Genomic DNA, 17,697 nt, shown 5'->3' with positions numbered 1-17,697 from the left:
GTATGCAATCGAATGTTATTCAGATCAAAATTATGAGGGGTGTAACCAATAGCAACCCCCGACTTCAGCGCCAAAACGGCAGGAATTGCTGTTTTGCGGAGGAATAAAAGATATCTGATTTGAACAGGTCCGGACTCTTCTAACCGGTCGTGATTTTAATTATATTATCATTTAATAGTAAAGAAAATTGGCACGAACTTTTGGCACGTTTAGAAATAATTTATGAATCATAATGGGTGAGTCACCGATGCCACGACTTTGAACTAAATTTATAACACGGATTTTTAATTTTTCATATTATTTTTTTTGTTGGAAAAATTAAAACTCAATTGAATAAATGATGATTTTAAATATTGATAAACAGCAGCTTTATGAATATTTAATTTTTTCTCTCGCTAAATGTACCTTTGAGTTATAGTTTTATGTCAACATTCATACTCCTCTTTGATGTTATGGTTGAGGTGTGGCTTTTATTCTAAAAGGGTATAATTTACGTATTGATAAAAAAATTATATAAAACAACCCTACAGTATTTTCCGCCAGTAGTGACGAAGACATGTCAGAGCTCATATGGCTCAATATGGACAGTGCAAGTGCGAGTGCTCGGTAAAAACCCTTAAATAATGGGCAACAAATCACAGTCAATTCGAAAAGACTCGATTCATAAAAGTTATAACAGTATTTTCGGTTTTATGGAGTTTGTTGGGATCTACCCTCCGGAAAAACCACCAAAATTCTACAAGCTCCGCTCCTACATCCTCTTCTCCATCGAGATGGTTGTTTTACTGGCTTTAATTCTAATTAGTCTCATTTCAACACTGTCATTCAACATGGACACCTTCTACGGTTTAATTTTTTGGCAAAACATGTCCATGACTTGTTTGAAAATGCTGCCATTTCTGGTCCGCGGAATGAAAATTAAAAAGTGTATAAACTATTTCGGACACTCTCGCTTCATTCCTAGAGAGGAAGAAGCGAAGAAATTGACTGAATTCTGCGTGAAATTATGCAGAACCACTTGTCACTTGTTTTTGGGATTTTTGGTACTGTGTGACATCTTTTGGTTCGTCCCTCTTTTCTTCGAGGATGAGAAACTACCGATTGGTCTTTGGCTGCCGTATGATCATCACTCCAATAAGTTCGTGTTTTGGTCTACTTTTTTCGGAGTATCTCAAGGTAAGAACTAATTGTAGTTTTAGTTAAAATTGCTTTAAATTGTGTTTTAGCAACTCTCTTCTGTGCTTTCTGTAGTGCAACTTTAGATTGTACCATTGCAACACTACCGTTTCATGCAACAACGCAACTTAAGATTTTGAAGCACAATTTACAGCATCTCAATGGATTTATACCGGAAATGCACAGAAATGAAGATATTATGACTACGATTACTTTAGAACAGGCTAAAAAACAGTTACTTTCCTGCATCAAACTCCACAAAGATATCTTGTAGTAAGTCAAAAGATTCAAGCTGTTATTATTGTTTCTCCTTCTTAGTTTTGTTGCAGAGTTTGAAGATTGTTTTTCTTGGAGCATTTTGTGTCAGATGACTGGGAGTGCACTTTCTATATGCACATGCTGTTTGACTATTTCTATGGTAATTTTTTTTTCCTTTTTGGTTCTAAATGTGTTGTAGGTGCCTCCTTCTAGCCATGATTTTCTAACGTGTGCTGCTACTGCTTATCTGATTATGTGGCAGATTTTATTTTATTGCTTGTTTGGAACACTGTTGCATGAAGAGGTGAGTGAAAAAAGTTTTCCAAAAGTCAAAAGATGGAAAATTCATGACAAAAACTATGGTAAAGTTTTGAAATCGATATCTCGCTCATTTTTTAGAGTAAACTTAAGTTATTATACATCAGTGTACGCAGAATTTTCCGCAGATTCCAAATCTGGGATTTAAATTCAAATCCGACTACAAATAACCGAGTAATGGCTGATTAAAGTTTTGAAAAGTTGATTTTCATTTTTTCTCATTTTTCGTAATTTTTAAAGTTAAATATCTCGGAAACTATTTGAGATGTTGAGATGCGGTTTGCGCCATCGTTTTTCTCGGCTCATTTTATGTTAGAAAAAGTGCCTTAAAGCCCAAAATTCGATGGTCGATTTTTCGCGAAAAAAAATTCCGACTCAAACGATGAAAATTTTTCATTTTTTTAAATTTTTGGCCATAACTCGTAAACTATTTGTCCGATAGACCTCAAATTTGGCCAGTAGATAGATTTCGAGCTCCTCTTTCGACCGATATATAATTCAAAGCTATTAAACGTCATTTTCATTCTGAAAACATTGATTGAAAATCACCCTAAAATGATGTTTTCAAAACAGTTTTTTTCCAATACCTCATTTATTTATTAAACAAACTCAACAAATTTGGGTCTCATTTTACGCAGAATTTTACGCTGAATCCAAAAACATGATAATTTTTTAATATTTGTCAATAAATAACCGAGTTATGGCCGTTTGAAATTTTGGGTTGTTGCCAGAGGGTCAAATTTTCGAACGTTCGAAACAATTCATGCTCGATATCTCGGAAACTATTTCAGATATTGAGATGCGGTTTGCGTCATTGTTTTTCTCGCGATTTTTTACATAAGAAATAGTTTTTAGATTTTCCAATAGTCGAAAGTTGCAAATTTTCGCAAAAATTCATGACTAAAACTATGGCCAAACTTTTCATATCGATATCTCGCTTATTTTTTAGAGTAAACTTGAGTTATTATACATCAGTGTACGCAGAATTTTACGCAGATTTCAAATCTGGGATTTAAATTCAGATCCGACAACAGATAACCGAGTTATGGCCGATCAAAGTTTTGAAAAGTTGATTTTCATTTTTTTCTCATTTTTCTCAATTTTTGCAGTTAAATATCTCAGAAACTATTAGAGATTTTGAGATGCGGTTTGCGTCGTCGTTTTTTTCGGCTCATTTTACGTTAGAAAAAGTGCTTAAAAGCCCAAAATTCGATAGTCGATTTTTCGCGAAAAAAAATTACGACTCAAACGATGAAAATTTTTCATTTTTTTTAATTTTTGGCATAACTCGTAAACTATTTGTCCTATAGATCTCAAATTTGGCCAGTAGATAGATTTCGAGCTCCTCTTTCGACCGATATACAGGGTGGCCCATCTAAGACTTTCGGGCTCAATATCTTTGTTATTTATGAACGGATTTTTCCAAAATTTAAAATATAATTTCTTGAATAGGTAAAGATGATATGACATTACCAGCGTCATCCTTGTCTTAAAAATGTTAATTTTACTTGTCTTATTTTAAATTTTAATTAGTTAAAAGTTATGTCATTTTATAAAACAGCAATAATTATACGCGTGTGCCAAAAATCAACCGTCTAGCAAGTCAAGTTGCCGAGAAAAAGACAAAAAAGGACCTCAACATTTCCAAAAGATACTAACTGATAGTCGGCTATGAAACAATTGACTTCTACAGCGAGTTTAGATTTTGGACATCCCTGACTTGTTGATGAATCCGTGACATTCATGACATTTGTGACATTCATATGAGGTTATGTTTATTTTTGAGCATTATGATGAGGACTATTGATTTAAACATGCACATTCACGATTTTTTATCTCGATCTTTTAGTAACTAATCACAATGCATTGAACCGAGCATCGTTTCTCGACATTTGTGATATTTCTCGTTTGAGGTTATGTTTACTTTTAAGCATGATGATGAATATCATTCATTTAAACTTGCGCAGAACGATTTATCCCGATCTTTTGAAATTGAAAACTAATCACAATGCATCAGACAGCGTTTTGGTGCAAAAATTTCATAGGCACAAGGAAATGTGAGCGAAAAACTTGTTGAAAGTTGGTCGTCACCAGAAAAATGATTGCAGAATGGTTCGTTATGAGGTGCAACTAGTATTTACGACTTCTTTAGCACTGTCACAGGTTTATTGGAAATGGAAATTCAGTGACACGTATGCAGTGAAGCGATTTGACTCATTTATGATTGCATTTGCGTTAAAACAGTAATCTCATTTATGATGAAGACAGAATTAGATGATCACAAGATTTCGTCCTTTTTCAGGAAACTACTTTACTTTGATTAACAAATAATTTGTTACAAGGTATTTTATTGTTAGGTACAAAGTTTTAACAGTGAATAAACTATACCAGTGACAATTATAGCAATGTAACACCATATTTTCTACAATAGTAATGAACGAATGTACAAAAATTTACAAATGTATCAGATATTTACACTGTTACAACATGTGTCTGTACTTTGAACATTTATAACAAGTGCAAATAATGCTGGAATATTGTAAGCGTTTGGTCACTGTCATTTTGCTTATTGGCGATGCGATGAGATTTGGCTTTTTTTTACTAGCAACTCATTTCTTGAACTTTCTTGTAACGAAATGGACACAAACAATTAGGGGCAGCATAAGTTTTTGGATATGTTCTGTGATGGCGAAGAATGAATTTGAGGCCCCTTGGTCCGAGCAAATCGCTTGTCGCTTTCAACTGGAACAATTGCTTCGATGATACTAGTCATTTTCCTTCACTGAACACTTACCATGTAATATGTTGCGGCGACTCTTCATCGAATTCATCAACAAGCAGGGTTTTGCACTTTTAGCAGCTTGGTTACTGTCCGTCAAACATATCCACCCATGTTAGAAGAATCCAAGTGGCATAGTCGTTCATGGTGGTCAACAACACCGTCCAGAACGTTCTGCAATCGTTCTTAATGCTTGGAGCAGGGTACGATAGGGTGTCAATAAGAGTCCTTTACATGTTTGCATCTTTTGGCGGTTCATTGAGAAAAAACAGGTTCAATATTGAAAGTAACAGTCCGTGTTGAAGTACTGCATCATTTTCAGTGTGTTGCTTTCAGTCTTGTTCGTCTTTTTTCACTCGTCCAAGTTATTAATTGGTTGTTTAAAGAATTATCCCATTGAAAGAGTCGACCGACGATACTTTGTTAGAAATATCATGTGTGCAATTTTCATTAGAACGCAGTTATAAATTATGTTCATTGTCATTTTGTTTCATTTTTTTCTTGCACTACTTCTTTGACTCGTTATTTTTTCTTAGTGAGAAATCGTCGTGATACCGTGCAAGCACATTTTCCATATCATAATAGAGGGGGTATAGTGGTCCTAGATCGTTAGGTAGTTCGCAAGGTTTGCTGAAGCAACAAATACAACTCGCAACATCATGCACCATATTCAGTTCGAAAACACGAATCTGAAATATCAAATGTAAACAGTGTTCCTACAATTTGCAATGACCTTAGAAAATGTAACTCACTATTATGCGTTTTTGGTGATCCAAAACCGCTTAGTTGTCGGTAAGCACATGTATCTGATTTCCATATTACTTATACGTCTTGGTATCATTAGTTGGTTTCCTATTCAAAGTTTCATTTGCTAATCTTTCGAAACGGAATATTAATGGTACTGTACGACCAACTTGGACTTGAAAAAACTTTCATGATAACACCTTTTAGCATGGCGGTCTTGAAAGTGTGCAGAATTGTGCCTACATTTGTCGATTCGACTTTGTTTCTACAAATCATAATTGAAACATACGAATTTATTAGTCGCATAGCCACTAAATACCACAAAACTCCGTTTTGACATGGGTAAGCTTGTCTTTGCCGTTGCTCTTGTAGGTTCTAAGCCACTCAACGATACAGCATTCTTCGTTACTTTTGCATACCAACTATACCGACTGCACCAGCATTTTTCGATAGCAGCACTACGTCCTAGTTTTCATACGTATTGTGAACCAATTTTGACTTCTTGACTACGGCAGTTCACATATTGGAGCTTCGAGCTTAATCTACTTTGGATTAATGACATTATTAAACAAAAGAAAAATGTTAAAAGTATCTAGTACCATACATTTTATAGGCGCAGTAAAGAAGTTTGCCGAAAAAGGATGAAATCAGCTAATTCTGTCTCCATCATAACTGAAATAACTGTTTTAACGTAAATGCAATCATAAATGAGTCAAATCGCTTCACTGCATACGTGTCACTAAATTTCCATTTCCAATAAACCAGTGACATTTCTAAAGAAGTCGTGAATTCTAGTTGCACCTCATAGCAAACCAATCTGCAATCATTTTTCTGGTGATAACCAACTTTCAACAAGTTTTTTTACTCACATTTCCTTGTGCCTACGCATTTTTTGCACCTAAACGTTGCCTGATGCATTGTGATTAGTTTCCAATTTCAAAAGATCGAGATAAATCGTTCTGCGCAAGTTTAAATCAATGATTTTCATCATCATGCTCAAAAGTAAACATAACCTCAAATGAGAAATATTACAAATGTCAAGAACGTCACTGACGTCAGCGATTATTGACAGACCGAATGCAGGGATGTCCAAAATTGGGCGTGGGAAATTATTTTTTTCGTAGCCGACTATGATTTTGAATCTTTTGGAAATGTTGAGGGTCTTTTTTCTCTTTTTCTCGGCAACTTGACTAGCTAGACGGTTGAGTTTTGGCACACTCGGATAATTATTGATGTTTTATAAAATGACATAAATCTTAACTAATTAAAATTTAAAATAAGACAAGTAAAATTAACATTTTTAAGACAAGGATGACGCTGGTAATGTCACATCATCCTTACCTATTCAAGAAATTATATTTTAAATTTTAGAAAAATCCGTTCATAAATGACAAAGATATTGAGCCCGAAAGTCTTAGATGGGCCACCCTGTATAATTCAATGCTATTAAACGTCGTTTTCATTTTGAAAACATTGATTGAAAATCACCCTAAAATGATGTTTCCAAAACAGTTTTTGGCCAATATCTCGTTTATTTATTATACATACATCAGTGTACGCAAAATTTTGCGCACATTCCAAATCTAGGCTCAAAATTCAAATTTCGCCGACAAACAAGTTATGGCTCAGAAAGTCCGAAAAAGATTCATTTTAGGGACCAAAAGATGTCCGTAAAATACCTATTTTTTTGGAGGCTAGGTATACTAAAACAGACTTTTACTTCAGAAACACAAAAAGCTAAAAATTAAATCCTTCTTTTTAGAATAATACTTTAATGGATGCAATTTGTGAAGGTCCTTGGTACAGATACGACACCAGAATTCGAAAAATGTTATTCATAGTGATGGAACGTTGTAAAAAACCTCTGAGGATCACCGTCGGAAAAGTAGTACCGCTTTCCTTTGACGTTTTTATTTCGGTGAATTTTCAAACTATTTTGTACATTTCAACAATGTCATTTTTAGATTATGAAAATGACATACTCCTTGATGACAGTCATGCAGCAGTTTGAAAAATAACACATGAAAATTGACATGTTTGCACGCATTTTACTGTTAGTAATTTAATTAAAACCTCACGTATAGTAATAACTTTTTTATTACACCTGCATCATAATCCTAAATTAAAACACGCAAAAGCGTGCAAAAAAAGGTCTTTAAAACACTAAAGCTTTAAAGTCGTCTAGGTAACAAGAAATAGTGAAATGTCAGGACCTTTAACACTTACGACGTTAAAAGCACTTCGCGGACGCGTCGTGCTCTTAAACTCGTCGTGCGTGTTTTAAAAGCTTGCTTATTAAACTTGTATTATAATATACTATTTTCTATCTCCACTTTTGTGAGTTGGTACTCCTGTCAGCTCAATACGTCAGCTAACGTGTTACTATATCAAGTGGCGTTGCTAAGAAATTCTCTCATCAATAAAAAAGTAGATAATTTTACGAAAGAAGTAAAAGACTTCGCTCGGATTCGAACTCACATGCTAATTCGATCGCTAACTTCCTTCCGGAAGGTCCGGAAGCGTCCGCGTCCGTCGCATCGCGCAGTAGGATATCAATAATTGTAACCATGACACTTGCGCCATGTGTTTAAATTCTCAAAATTGACGTAACCAATAGCAACCCCCCATTTCGGCGCAAAACTGGCAGCAATTGGTGGTTCCGAAGAATCTCGCGCTCAATGAAAAGCTATCTCCATTGAACAGGCCCGGATTTGCGTGATTTTTATCATCACAAAATTTAATACTAGTACGTGTTTAAATTATGGATGATCGACATTGAGCTACATTATTGTATTTTCTTTGTTTTCAACGATTTTCAAATATTAATGATTCGTAGCACTATGAATATTTAATTTTTCCTCTAGCTAAATGCACCTTTGGAATAAAAGTTTTACGTCAACATTTGTGCTTCTTTGTAGTGTGTGTAGAGGTGTGGCATTTATTGTAAAAGGGGTATAATTTACGTATTGATAAAAAGACTATATAAACCGGTCGTACAATATTTTCCCCCAGTGGTGACAAACAGACTTCTCAGTGAATATTGTGACGAGACAAGCAACAGTTTAGACTCAATTTTGCAGCACAAATATTTATTTTCAAGCTCCGAATTTACGAAAATCGAAGATGGACAACAAATCAGAACGAAAAGACTTAATTTTAGAAAGTTATAGTAGTATTTTCGTCTTTATGGAATTTATTGGTTTCTACCCCCCGGAAAAATCTTCAAAATTCTACAAGCTCCGCTCCTTCCTCCTCTACTTCTTTCTGATGGTTGTTTTTCAGGCTTTAATTTTCATTAATCTCCTTTCAAAAGAATTATTTAGCATGGATAGTTTCTACGCTTTAATTTTTTTCCAAAACGGCATAATGACTATTTTAAAATCGCTCCCATTTCTGGCCCGAGGAGGGAAAATTAAAAAGTGTATCAACTTCTTCGGAGACTCTCGATTTATCCCAAGACACGAAGAAGCAAAGAGACTTGTTGATTTTAGTATTAAACTTTGCAGAACCACATGTTATTTGTTCTTGTCAATGTTTGTATTGTGTCATATCTTCTGGTACATCCCTATTTTATCCACCTATGGCAAGTTACCAGTGGATGTTTGGCTACCGTACGACTATATCTCCAACAAGTTGATTTTTTGGTTGACCTTTTTCGTTATAGCGCAAGGTAATTGGATAATAATTTTTGAATTTTTATTTAAAATTAATTTTTAGCTACTATGTACTGTTCATTGGCTAGTACAACCATAGATTGTACCATTGCAACATTACTATTTCACGCAACAACGCAACTAAAGATTTTGAAGTGCAATTTGAAGAATTTTGAGAAATTCGTACCAGGAAGAAACGGAGACTCTCTTATTACTTTCAAGCAAGTTAAGACCGTCTTATTACACTGCATTAATCTTCACAATGATATATTACAGTAAATCAAAAGATTCTGGTTGTTCCTATTGTTGTTCCCAGTTTTGTTGCAGAGTTTGAAAGTAGTTTTTCTTGGAGTATTTTGTGTCAGATGGCTGGAAGTGCACTTGCAATATGCACATGTTGTTTGACCATTACTTTTGTAAGTAAAATTTCTTTTATTAAAGTCACTGAATCAAGTTTGCAGCTACCGACTATTAATTCGGACTTCATTATATGTGCCCTTACTGCTCATCTTATTATGTGGCAAATAATATTTTATTGCTTGTTTGGAACTCTGCTGTATGAAGAGGTGAGGGCAAATCAATTTTACCTACTTTTTTCTACACATTTCTTTACTTTAGAACAACACTTTTATGGACGAAATTTGTGAAGGGTCGTGGTACCGATATGACACAGAAATTAGACAAATTATCTTCACAATGATGGAACGTTCTAAAAGACCTCTGATGATTACTGTCGGAAAAGTGGTACCGCTTTCCTTTGGAGTTTTTGTTTCGGTGAGTTTTAAAAATTATTTTGCGCGTTTTAAAAACGATGTTTCTAGATTATGAAAATGGTTTACTCGTTGATGGTATGTCTCCAACACTTTCAGAATTGAAACGCGGAATTTGAAATTTTCACGCGCGGTTCTTATAGTACTGTCGTTATTCACTTTTACTGAATAAAAATTTTTCGCTTCTATCAATATCATAATTATTCTGACATTTAGGGATTTTTTAAAGTCAAATTAAGTTTCATTTTAAATCCCAAAATTCAGATCTGCGATCCGAAAAAATGTAACACCTCAGGATTTTGAAAAATGAAAATTAAAGAAAAAGATTTTCAAAAGTTAACTTTACTCAAGAGAGTTTTTGGTCGTCACAAATCAAAAAACTACAGTAGACTCTCAATAATTTAAATTTTTCGATAATTTCTAGATTATGAAATTAATATAGGTATTCCTTGATGGTCTGTCTCCAACACGTGAAGTTGAAACGTGGAATTTAAAATTCTGGCGTGCGGTTCTGTTAGTACTGTAGTAAATTTAACTAAAATCTTCACGCTTGATTTTGAGTCCTGAGATTTAGTTCCGCAATCCAATTTTTTTTTCTTAATAATAATAACAATAAAAAAAACTGAATGCATATTTTGAATCAGCCCTAATTAGAAACGCCTATCAATTTCTTATTAATAAAAAAAGACTAAAAATAATCACGAATTACCGAAATGACCGTAATGCAATATTTATTTTCACCCGACTTAAGAGTTTGCTGGTAAAGAGCATCCAATTTGCACGAATTAGCGAGATTCTACTGTAATCAATTTTGAACCCGTCACAATCGATCGTTGAGGTTGTAATTGTCGTAAGGCGCAGTTTACCAATAAATTGCATGCAATGGTAACCATGACACATGCGTCGGCTATGCAGATGGATCAGATTAAGATTCTCAAAAATTACAGTGGAACCAAAGCAGTCCACCCCACTTGGGCAAACTGGAAAATGGCGTTTTTGGGCAATCGAATGCTGGGCTTGAGGTTTGAGGTTGTTGCTAGTTGTGTTTTTTTACTTTGAAACATGCTTCACACATGTATAAAATGTAGGAATATAATTTTGTTCAATGAAGATTTTAGGAATGACTTTAAATCATCTATATTTTATTTTGTTTCTTTGCTGGGTATTGGAAAAAATAAAAGTTGAATTGAATAACTAATGGTTTTCGAATATTGATGAAGAGCGGCGTTATAAATATTTAATTTTTCCTTTCGTTATGCGAATGCACCTTTGAGGAAAAGTTTTACCTCGACAATTATACTTCTTTGATGTTCTTTGATGTAAAATTCATTACAAAAGGGTATAATTTACCTGTTAATAATAAAAAAAGGTATATAAAGCGATCAGATAATAATTACCTTTGTCAGTAGTTAAGAAGACAGCTCAGAGAATATTGTGAGCTCTGCATAAAAACTTATTTAAACCACAGAAAAACAGGTAAGGAACGATTTAATTTAGACATTCCATAAGAATAGTTTCCAGGATTTATTTTAACCAAAATGGACAACGAACAAAAAGACATTATTACTGAAAGTTATAGTAGTATTTTTGGTTTTATGGAACTTATTGGTTTATATCCACCGGAAAACCCATCAAAATTGTACAAACTCCGCTCTTACCTCCTCTATTTCTTTCTGATGATTCTTTTCGTGGTTTTAATATTCACGAGTGTTGTTAAAACAGTGACAATTAATATGAGCACCTTCTACACTTTAATTTTCCTGCAAGACTGCATTATGTCTGGTTTGAAAATGCTACCCTTTCTAGTTCGAGGATTGAAAGTAAAAAACTGCATTAATGCCTTCGGACATTCTCGTTTTATCCCTAGAGATGATGAACCAAAGAAGTTGATTGAATTTTGTGTTAAAATTTGCAGAACTACATGTCACTTGTACATGGGCTTTTTGACAATATGTCAAATCTTCTGGTATATTCCGATTTTATTAACTGGTGGTAGATTGGCAGTGGATGTTTGGCTGCCGTACGATTATCACTCCAACAAGTTGGTTTTTTGGTCCACGTTTATCTGTGTATCTTTAGGTACTTTAAACCATTTAAATTATTTCTGCCAATACCGAAAAGCTTTTCTAAGTTTTATTCTCTCATTTGTGGTAAATTGGCGTGGGATTTGAGAAACAACTTTTAAGACAAATACCGAAACACCCCCATGTTTTCAATAAGTAATTTTAGGTACTCTCTACTGTGGATACGGAAGTTCAGTCATTGACTGCACCATTGGAACATTACCATTTCATGCAACAACCCAACTTAAAATCTTAAAGTACAAGTTAAAGAATCTTGAGAAATTCATAGCAGAAGTACAAGAAAATGAAGACTCTGTAATCACTTTAAAACAAGCCAAGACTGCACTCTTATCCTGCATTAAACTCCACAATTATATTTTATACTAAGTCGAGACAATCTAACAGCTATAGATCTTCCATTTTAGTTTTGTGGCAGAGTTCGAAGATTGTTTTTCTTGGGGCATTTTATGTCAAATGGCTGGAAGTGTACTTGCAGTATGCACATGCTGTCTAGGTGTTATTTATGTAAAGCAAAAATTCTTTTTAAGCCAATTTTTACATGACTGTTGAAGGTGCCTCTTCTTAGCTCAGACTTCATTACGTGTTCAGCTACTGGTTTCGTTGTTTTAGGCCAAGTGATTTTCTATTGTTTGTTTGGAACACTGTTGTATGAAGAGGTGAGTGTAAATAAATTTTTACTTTTCTCTGCACGTCAATTTCGAACAAACTTAGCTAGACCACAAATAAGAACCAACACCTGTAATTTCGAATTCAATAACTTTGTTATTAATTATAAACAGATTATAAAAATGCAATAATTGAAACGTCCTCATTGAATTGTATTGGTCAGACACCGATTTACCACAGGTTTGAATTTCCACACGTGTTAACGATTTGTCGTTTTTAGTTGAACAATGTTGAGGTATTTGTGCGTGTCGCGAAACAAAGTGCTTTTACAAACAAAATTTGCAGCAGACGGTGGAATGTTGACCACACTACATTTTAACTAAGCGATAATAAAGTGTACAAAATGAACAAATCTAAAATAAAATTATAATCAAAGAACTTGAAATTAAAATGGACAAACAACGAAGCCTCTGCAGATGAAAAAGAAAGTTAAGTACTGGTGGAAAGTGATTAAAAGTAGATCACAGTGCGCGTGAAATGAGAAACAAAACTAGAATCTATATGTAAGTCATTTTTGGTTTTTTTAAAAACGCGAAATAAATTAGTCGAATCAAAAATAAATTGCAGTTTCAAAAAATGCGAAAAAATTGAACCAGGGATGTCCAAAATTGCCGAAGCAATTTTTGCCGATTCAGTTATCTTTTTAAATTTCTGAAAAATCCGTTCATAAATAATAAAAATATTGGGTCCAAAAATTTTAGAGAAAGAAATTTTTAAAATCTGAAACAATTTTCAAAAATCGGAAGCTTGGAGTAGGGGAGAGGGGAGCATAGTGGAGAACTTAACAATCAATTAGCCACGCATCCTAAAATAATAGAAATTAACAAAATTTTTTTACTAAATATCATAGACTAATGTATTGCGGATGATTTTTGTTGTACTTTTTTTGATTACAATAAAAAACTTACGACATGTGAGCATTATTTTGAAAAATAGGATTTGCCCCGCATATAGGGGTAAAGTGGTACCCCATGGGGCAATCAAATTTTTGAATAACTGTGTACTTACTTAGAAAAAGTAACATTTTAAAATTACTTAGGCATCATATTCCACACAAATGCGCAGGTTCATCATATTTAACCACTACATTCGTATGACTACATTTTGTTTTATAAAACATATAGGTTTTCACACTTTGTTTTATAAAACACACATGGTCAACTGTCAACTGATAACCAATTAGAATACGCTATTCGACTTTTTTCACGGCGTTTCATTTGAGCAGCAGGAGGTTGCCCCGCTATGCCCCCCTCTCCCCTTCCAAAAAAATACGAAAAAAGTTTCAAAATTGATTTCAATTATTCTCATGTTGGTTCCCTTTCAGAATAACACTTTTATGGACGCAATATGTGAAGGCCCATGGCACAGATACGACACAGGCATCAGAAAAATATTGTTCATAATGATGGAACGATCTAAAAGACCTTTGACCATCACCGTCGGAAAAGTGGTACCGCTTTCCTTTGATCTTTTTATTTCGGTGAATTTTACAGTATTTTAATCATTTTTCCAATATAATTTCTAGATTGTGAAAATGATTTACTCGTTGCTTGTATTTCTACGAAAGTTTGGACAATAAGACATGAAAATTGGCATTTTCCAACGTTTTTCTCTGTTATTAATTTGGCATGTAGTCGATGTTTAAATTATAATTAAAAATCTCACACAATCAAAAGAAAGTTTTTACTTAGGTATATTAAAAACCCCTAAATTTAGTTTTGCAATTCGAAAAAATAATTTTGGACTTTCTTTTGCGGATAGTGAAAATTCGTGCAATTATGAAAATAGTTTACTCCAACACTTCAGAATTGTGACGTAGAATTTGAAATTTTCGTGTGCGGTTCAGTAAGTATACTTTAGTATTTCGCTTGAAGGGTAAAACTACCAATAGTCGGCACCATTACCAAATTTCTCAACTTCAAAAAGCTGTATAAAATTGAATTTTTGTTCTACGCCTGTATGATTGTTGTTATTTTCCTTAGAAAAACTTTAATTTGTTGTAAAAAGATGTAGTTGTAAACTTCCAGATAATGTTCAAAATTCACAAGACACAGCATTAAGCTAATTGTGGTAACCTTTTATGCCAATAGTCGGCACCGCTCTCGACTAATAGTAGGCACCATTTCAAAACACTCTAGGGGATTACCAGAATTGCAAAATTGTAAATTGCTATTTTAATATTCCATTATGCTAACAAAAATTATTTATTGCACCTGAATGTCTTGTTTTCTAGTTTTTTCTTTTTGGCTCAGAATAGCACATTTGCTTTTTGCTTTATTTCTCTCTCAATTTTCTTTGTCTCTTTCGCTTTCTCTTCCAAATGAAATTTTTTATATTATGTGGTATTAAGTAACATTACTTTGGTATGAAATATGAAGACATTACTGAAGAGAAGTGGATTTTGACAGGATGTTACTTATCTTTTTATCATTCTTTTTTTGAGAAGTACACTTCATCATTTCAAATTAGATACAAACAGTATTAAATAAATGTTAAATGTTAATTGTTACTTGGGAATTTTATCATAAGTTTGGCATGCTAGTTAAAAAAAAATAGATCAAAAGTGATTTAGTAAACAAAAATGAACTAAAAGAAAACTAAAAACTTCAAAACGAATCGAAAAATATCGTCATCTAATAGTGGGCACTCCTATGCCGACTATAGAAAAATGAGTCAGATTTTATTTAATACTGGGCACACCAAATACCAACACTATTATTTTATAAATTTAATTGAAAAGTATCTGAATTGAAAGTTAGAACCTAGGATAACACGGTGTCACGAAGGGCTAAAAAAAACACTCATTGTAGGTCAAAAAAAAAAGAAAATAGCAAGCAATTTCTTACAAACAATTAAAGACAGGTCCCTTTTGGAAACGTATGATTACCGTCGACTAAATTTTTTTTTAACTGTCGTCATACTTCTTGAGATGTCTTTAAGAACCAAAGGGCTTCCCAAACAATAGGATTTTAGTTTAGAATGTTCGGCAGGCTTTTACAATACACCCAACTCTTATTTTCGGAAAAAACTCTTGGCGGGTGTCGAGTATTGAGGGAGGTGCCGACTATTAGTGCATTTCATAAATCTAGCACATTTAGCCTGTTTTTCAAGTTTCATTTTAAAATCAAAAATTTAGTTCTGCAATCCAAAAAAATTTTTTTTTTCCTTTAGAGAATTTTTAATAAATCTGACATGCGATAAAAAAATGAATGCAGATTTAGAATCACCCCTAAAGGACCAATTAGAAACGCCATTCAATTTCTTATAAATAAAAAAAGAATAAAAATAAACACGAATTAACCAGGTGACTGTAATACAATGTTTAAGAGTTTGCTGGCAGAGCGCGACCAATTTGAACGAATTAGCAAGCTTCTACTGTAATCGAATTTGAACCCATCACAATTCGATCGTTGAGGTTGTAATTGTCGGAAGGCGCAGTTTATCAATAAATTGCATGCAATCGTGTGGTAACCATGACACATGCGTCGGCTGATTAAGCTCAGATTAAGATTCTCAAAAACTACAGTGGAACCATAGCAATCCGCCCCAATTTGGCAAACTGGAAAATGGCGTTTTTGGGCAATCGAACGCTGAGCTTGACAACCTGCTAGTTGTGCTTTTTTTTACTTTGAAAGATGTCTATACACATAAACAAAAATGTAGGAATATAATTTTGTTCAATGAAGATTATATAATTGATTTTAAATCATCTATGTTTTATTTTCTGTTTCTCCGCTAGTATTGGAAAAAAATAAAAATTGAATTGAATAACTAATCATTTTCGAATATTGATGAAGAGCGGCGTTATAAATATTTAATTTTTCCTTACGTTGTGCGAATGCACCTTTGAGGAAAAGTTTTACCTCGACAATTATACTTCTTTGATGTTCTTTGATGTAGAATTCATTACAAAAGGGTATAATTTACTTATTAATAATAAAAAAAGGTATATAAAGCCATCAGATAATAATTACTTCCGCCAGTAGTTAAGAAGACAGCTCAGAGAATATTGTGAGCTCTGCATAAAAACTTATTTAAACCACAGGAGAACAGGTAAGCAACGATTTAATTTAGACATTCCCTAAAAATATTTTTCAGAATCTAATTTAACCATAATGGACAACAAACAAAAAAACATTATTACTAAAAGTTATAGTACTATTTTCGGTATCATGGAACTTATTGGTTTATATCCACCGGAAAACCCATCAAAATTATACAAACTTCGCTCTTACCTCCTCTATTTCTTTCTGATGATTCTTTTCGTGGTTTTAATATTCATGAGTATTGTTACAACAGTGACAATTAATATGAGTACTTTCTATAGTTTAATCTTCGTGCAAGACGTCTTTATGGCTGCTTTAAAAATGCTACCATTTTTGGTTCGAGGATTCAAATTAAAAAAGTGTATAAACGTCTTCGGACATCCTCGTTTTGTCTCCACAGCAGATGAACCAAAAAAGCTAATTGAATTTTGTGTTAAACTTTGCAGAACCACCTGTCATTTGTACGTAGCTTTTTTGACAATGTGTCAAATTTTCTGGTACATTCCGATATTATTAACTGGTGGTAGATTAGCAGTGGATGTTTGGCTACCGTACGATTATCACTCTAGCAAGTTGGTTTTTTGGTCCACGTTTTCCTGTGTAACTTTAGGTACTTTAAACCATTTAATTTTTTTTTCCTTTAGACAACTATTTTAGCCACTTTATACTGTGCGTACGGAAGTGCAAGCATAGACTGCACCATTGGAACATTACCATTTCATGCAACAACACAACTTAAGATATTAAAGTACAAGTTGAGGAATCTTGAGAAATTTATAACGGAAGTACAAGAACATGAAGACTCTATAATCACTTTAAGAGAAGCCAAGACTGCACTCTTATCCTGCATTAAACTCCACAAAGATATTTTATAGTAAGTTAAGACATTCTAACAGTTATAGATCTATTATTCTAGTTTTGTGGCAGAGTTCGAAGATTGCTTTTCCTGGGGCATTTTATGTCAGATGGTTGGAAGTGTACTTTCAGTATGCATGTGCTGTTTGGCGTGTATTTATGTAAATAAAATTTCTGTTTTAAACCAATTTCTAAATGATTGTTGTAGGTGCCTCCTCTCAGCTCAGACTTCATTACCTGTGCAGCTACTGGTTTTCTTGTTTTAGGCCAAGTAGTTTTTTATTGTTTGTTTGGAACCCTGTTGTATGAAGAGGTGAGTGGAAATAAATTTTACTTTTCTTCGCCCGT

At 33.6% G+C, this 17,697-nt stretch overlaps 4 protein-coding genes and 2 long non-coding RNA genes across 7 annotated transcripts; 4 read left to right on the top strand and 2 right to left on the bottom strand.

The window, feature by feature from the left end:
• Positions 1–555: 555 nt before the first annotated feature.
• LOC148175840 (odorant receptor Or1-like) lies at positions 556–7,319 on the top strand. Its single transcript, XM_088033995.1, has 6 exons — positions 556–1,176; positions 1,227–1,449; positions 1,495–1,594; positions 1,634–1,738; positions 7,038–7,193; positions 7,240–7,319. Exons 1-6 carry the CDS (start codon positions 624–626, stop codon positions 7,291–7,293), a joined length of 1,191 nt encoding a protein of 396 aa, XP_087890121.1. The 5' UTR covers positions 556–623; the 3' UTR covers positions 7,294–7,319.
• On the bottom strand, positions 4,405–5,592 carry LOC148175842 (uncharacterized). The gene is made up of 3 exons (XR_015769905.1): positions 5,284–5,592; positions 4,547–5,220; positions 4,405–4,494 (listed from the first exon to the last, which is right to left on the bottom strand). It is a non-coding gene; the product is annotated as an uncharacterized LOC148175842 (long non-coding RNA).
• LOC148175841 (uncharacterized) lies at positions 5,595–6,652 on the bottom strand. Of its 2 annotated transcripts, XR_015769907.1 has the most exons (3): positions 6,145–6,652; positions 5,880–6,092; positions 5,595–5,817 (listed from the first exon to the last, which is right to left on the bottom strand). It is a non-coding gene; the product is annotated as an uncharacterized LOC148175841 (long non-coding RNA). The 2 variants fall into 2 exon arrangements; XR_015769906.1 differs by having other exon boundaries at positions 5,595–6,092.
• A 981-nt stretch (positions 7,320–8,300) lies between the features above and the next one.
• On the top strand, positions 8,301–10,087 carry LOC148175839 (odorant receptor 70a-like). Its single transcript, XM_088034994.1, has 8 exons — positions 8,301–8,945; positions 8,993–9,203; positions 9,245–9,344; positions 9,390–9,494; positions 9,547–9,702; positions 9,750–9,776; positions 9,915–9,981; positions 10,035–10,087. The coding sequence occupies exons 1-8, from the start codon at positions 8,399–8,401 to the stop codon at positions 10,085–10,087; spliced, it is 1,266 nt and encodes a 421-aa protein (XP_087891120.1). The 5' UTR covers positions 8,301–8,398.
• Positions 10,088–12,230: 2,143 nt separating this feature from the next.
• On the top strand, positions 12,231–14,005 carry LOC148175838 (odorant receptor 10-like). Its single transcript, XM_088034731.1, has 3 exons — positions 12,231–12,286; positions 12,334–12,438; positions 13,773–14,005. The coding sequence occupies exons 1-3, from the start codon at positions 12,236–12,238 to the stop codon at positions 13,947–13,949; spliced, it is 333 nt and encodes a 110-aa protein (XP_087890857.1). The 5' UTR covers positions 12,231–12,235; the 3' UTR covers positions 13,950–14,005.
• A 2,696-nt stretch (positions 14,006–16,701) lies between these two features.
• Positions 16,702–17,440, top strand: LOC148175837 (uncharacterized). Its single transcript, XM_088034993.1, has 2 exons — positions 16,702–17,104; positions 17,152–17,440. The coding sequence occupies exons 1-2, from the start codon at positions 16,702–16,704 to the stop codon at positions 17,367–17,369; spliced, it is 621 nt and encodes a 206-aa protein (XP_087891119.1). The 3' UTR covers positions 17,370–17,440.
• Positions 17,441–17,697: the final 257 nt, after the last annotated feature.

Source organism: Gnatocerus cornutus, chromosome 4 (assembly GCF_029298725.1).
Source record: "Gnatocerus cornutus isolate USDA-ARS CGAHR chromosome 4, icGnaCorn1.1, whole genome shotgun sequence".
Taxonomy (NCBI): Eukaryota; Metazoa; Arthropoda; class Insecta; order Coleoptera; family Tenebrionidae; genus Gnatocerus; species Gnatocerus cornutus.
Note: the sequence above shows the minus strand (reverse complement) of the source record. Positions and strands in the feature narration are given on the sequence as shown.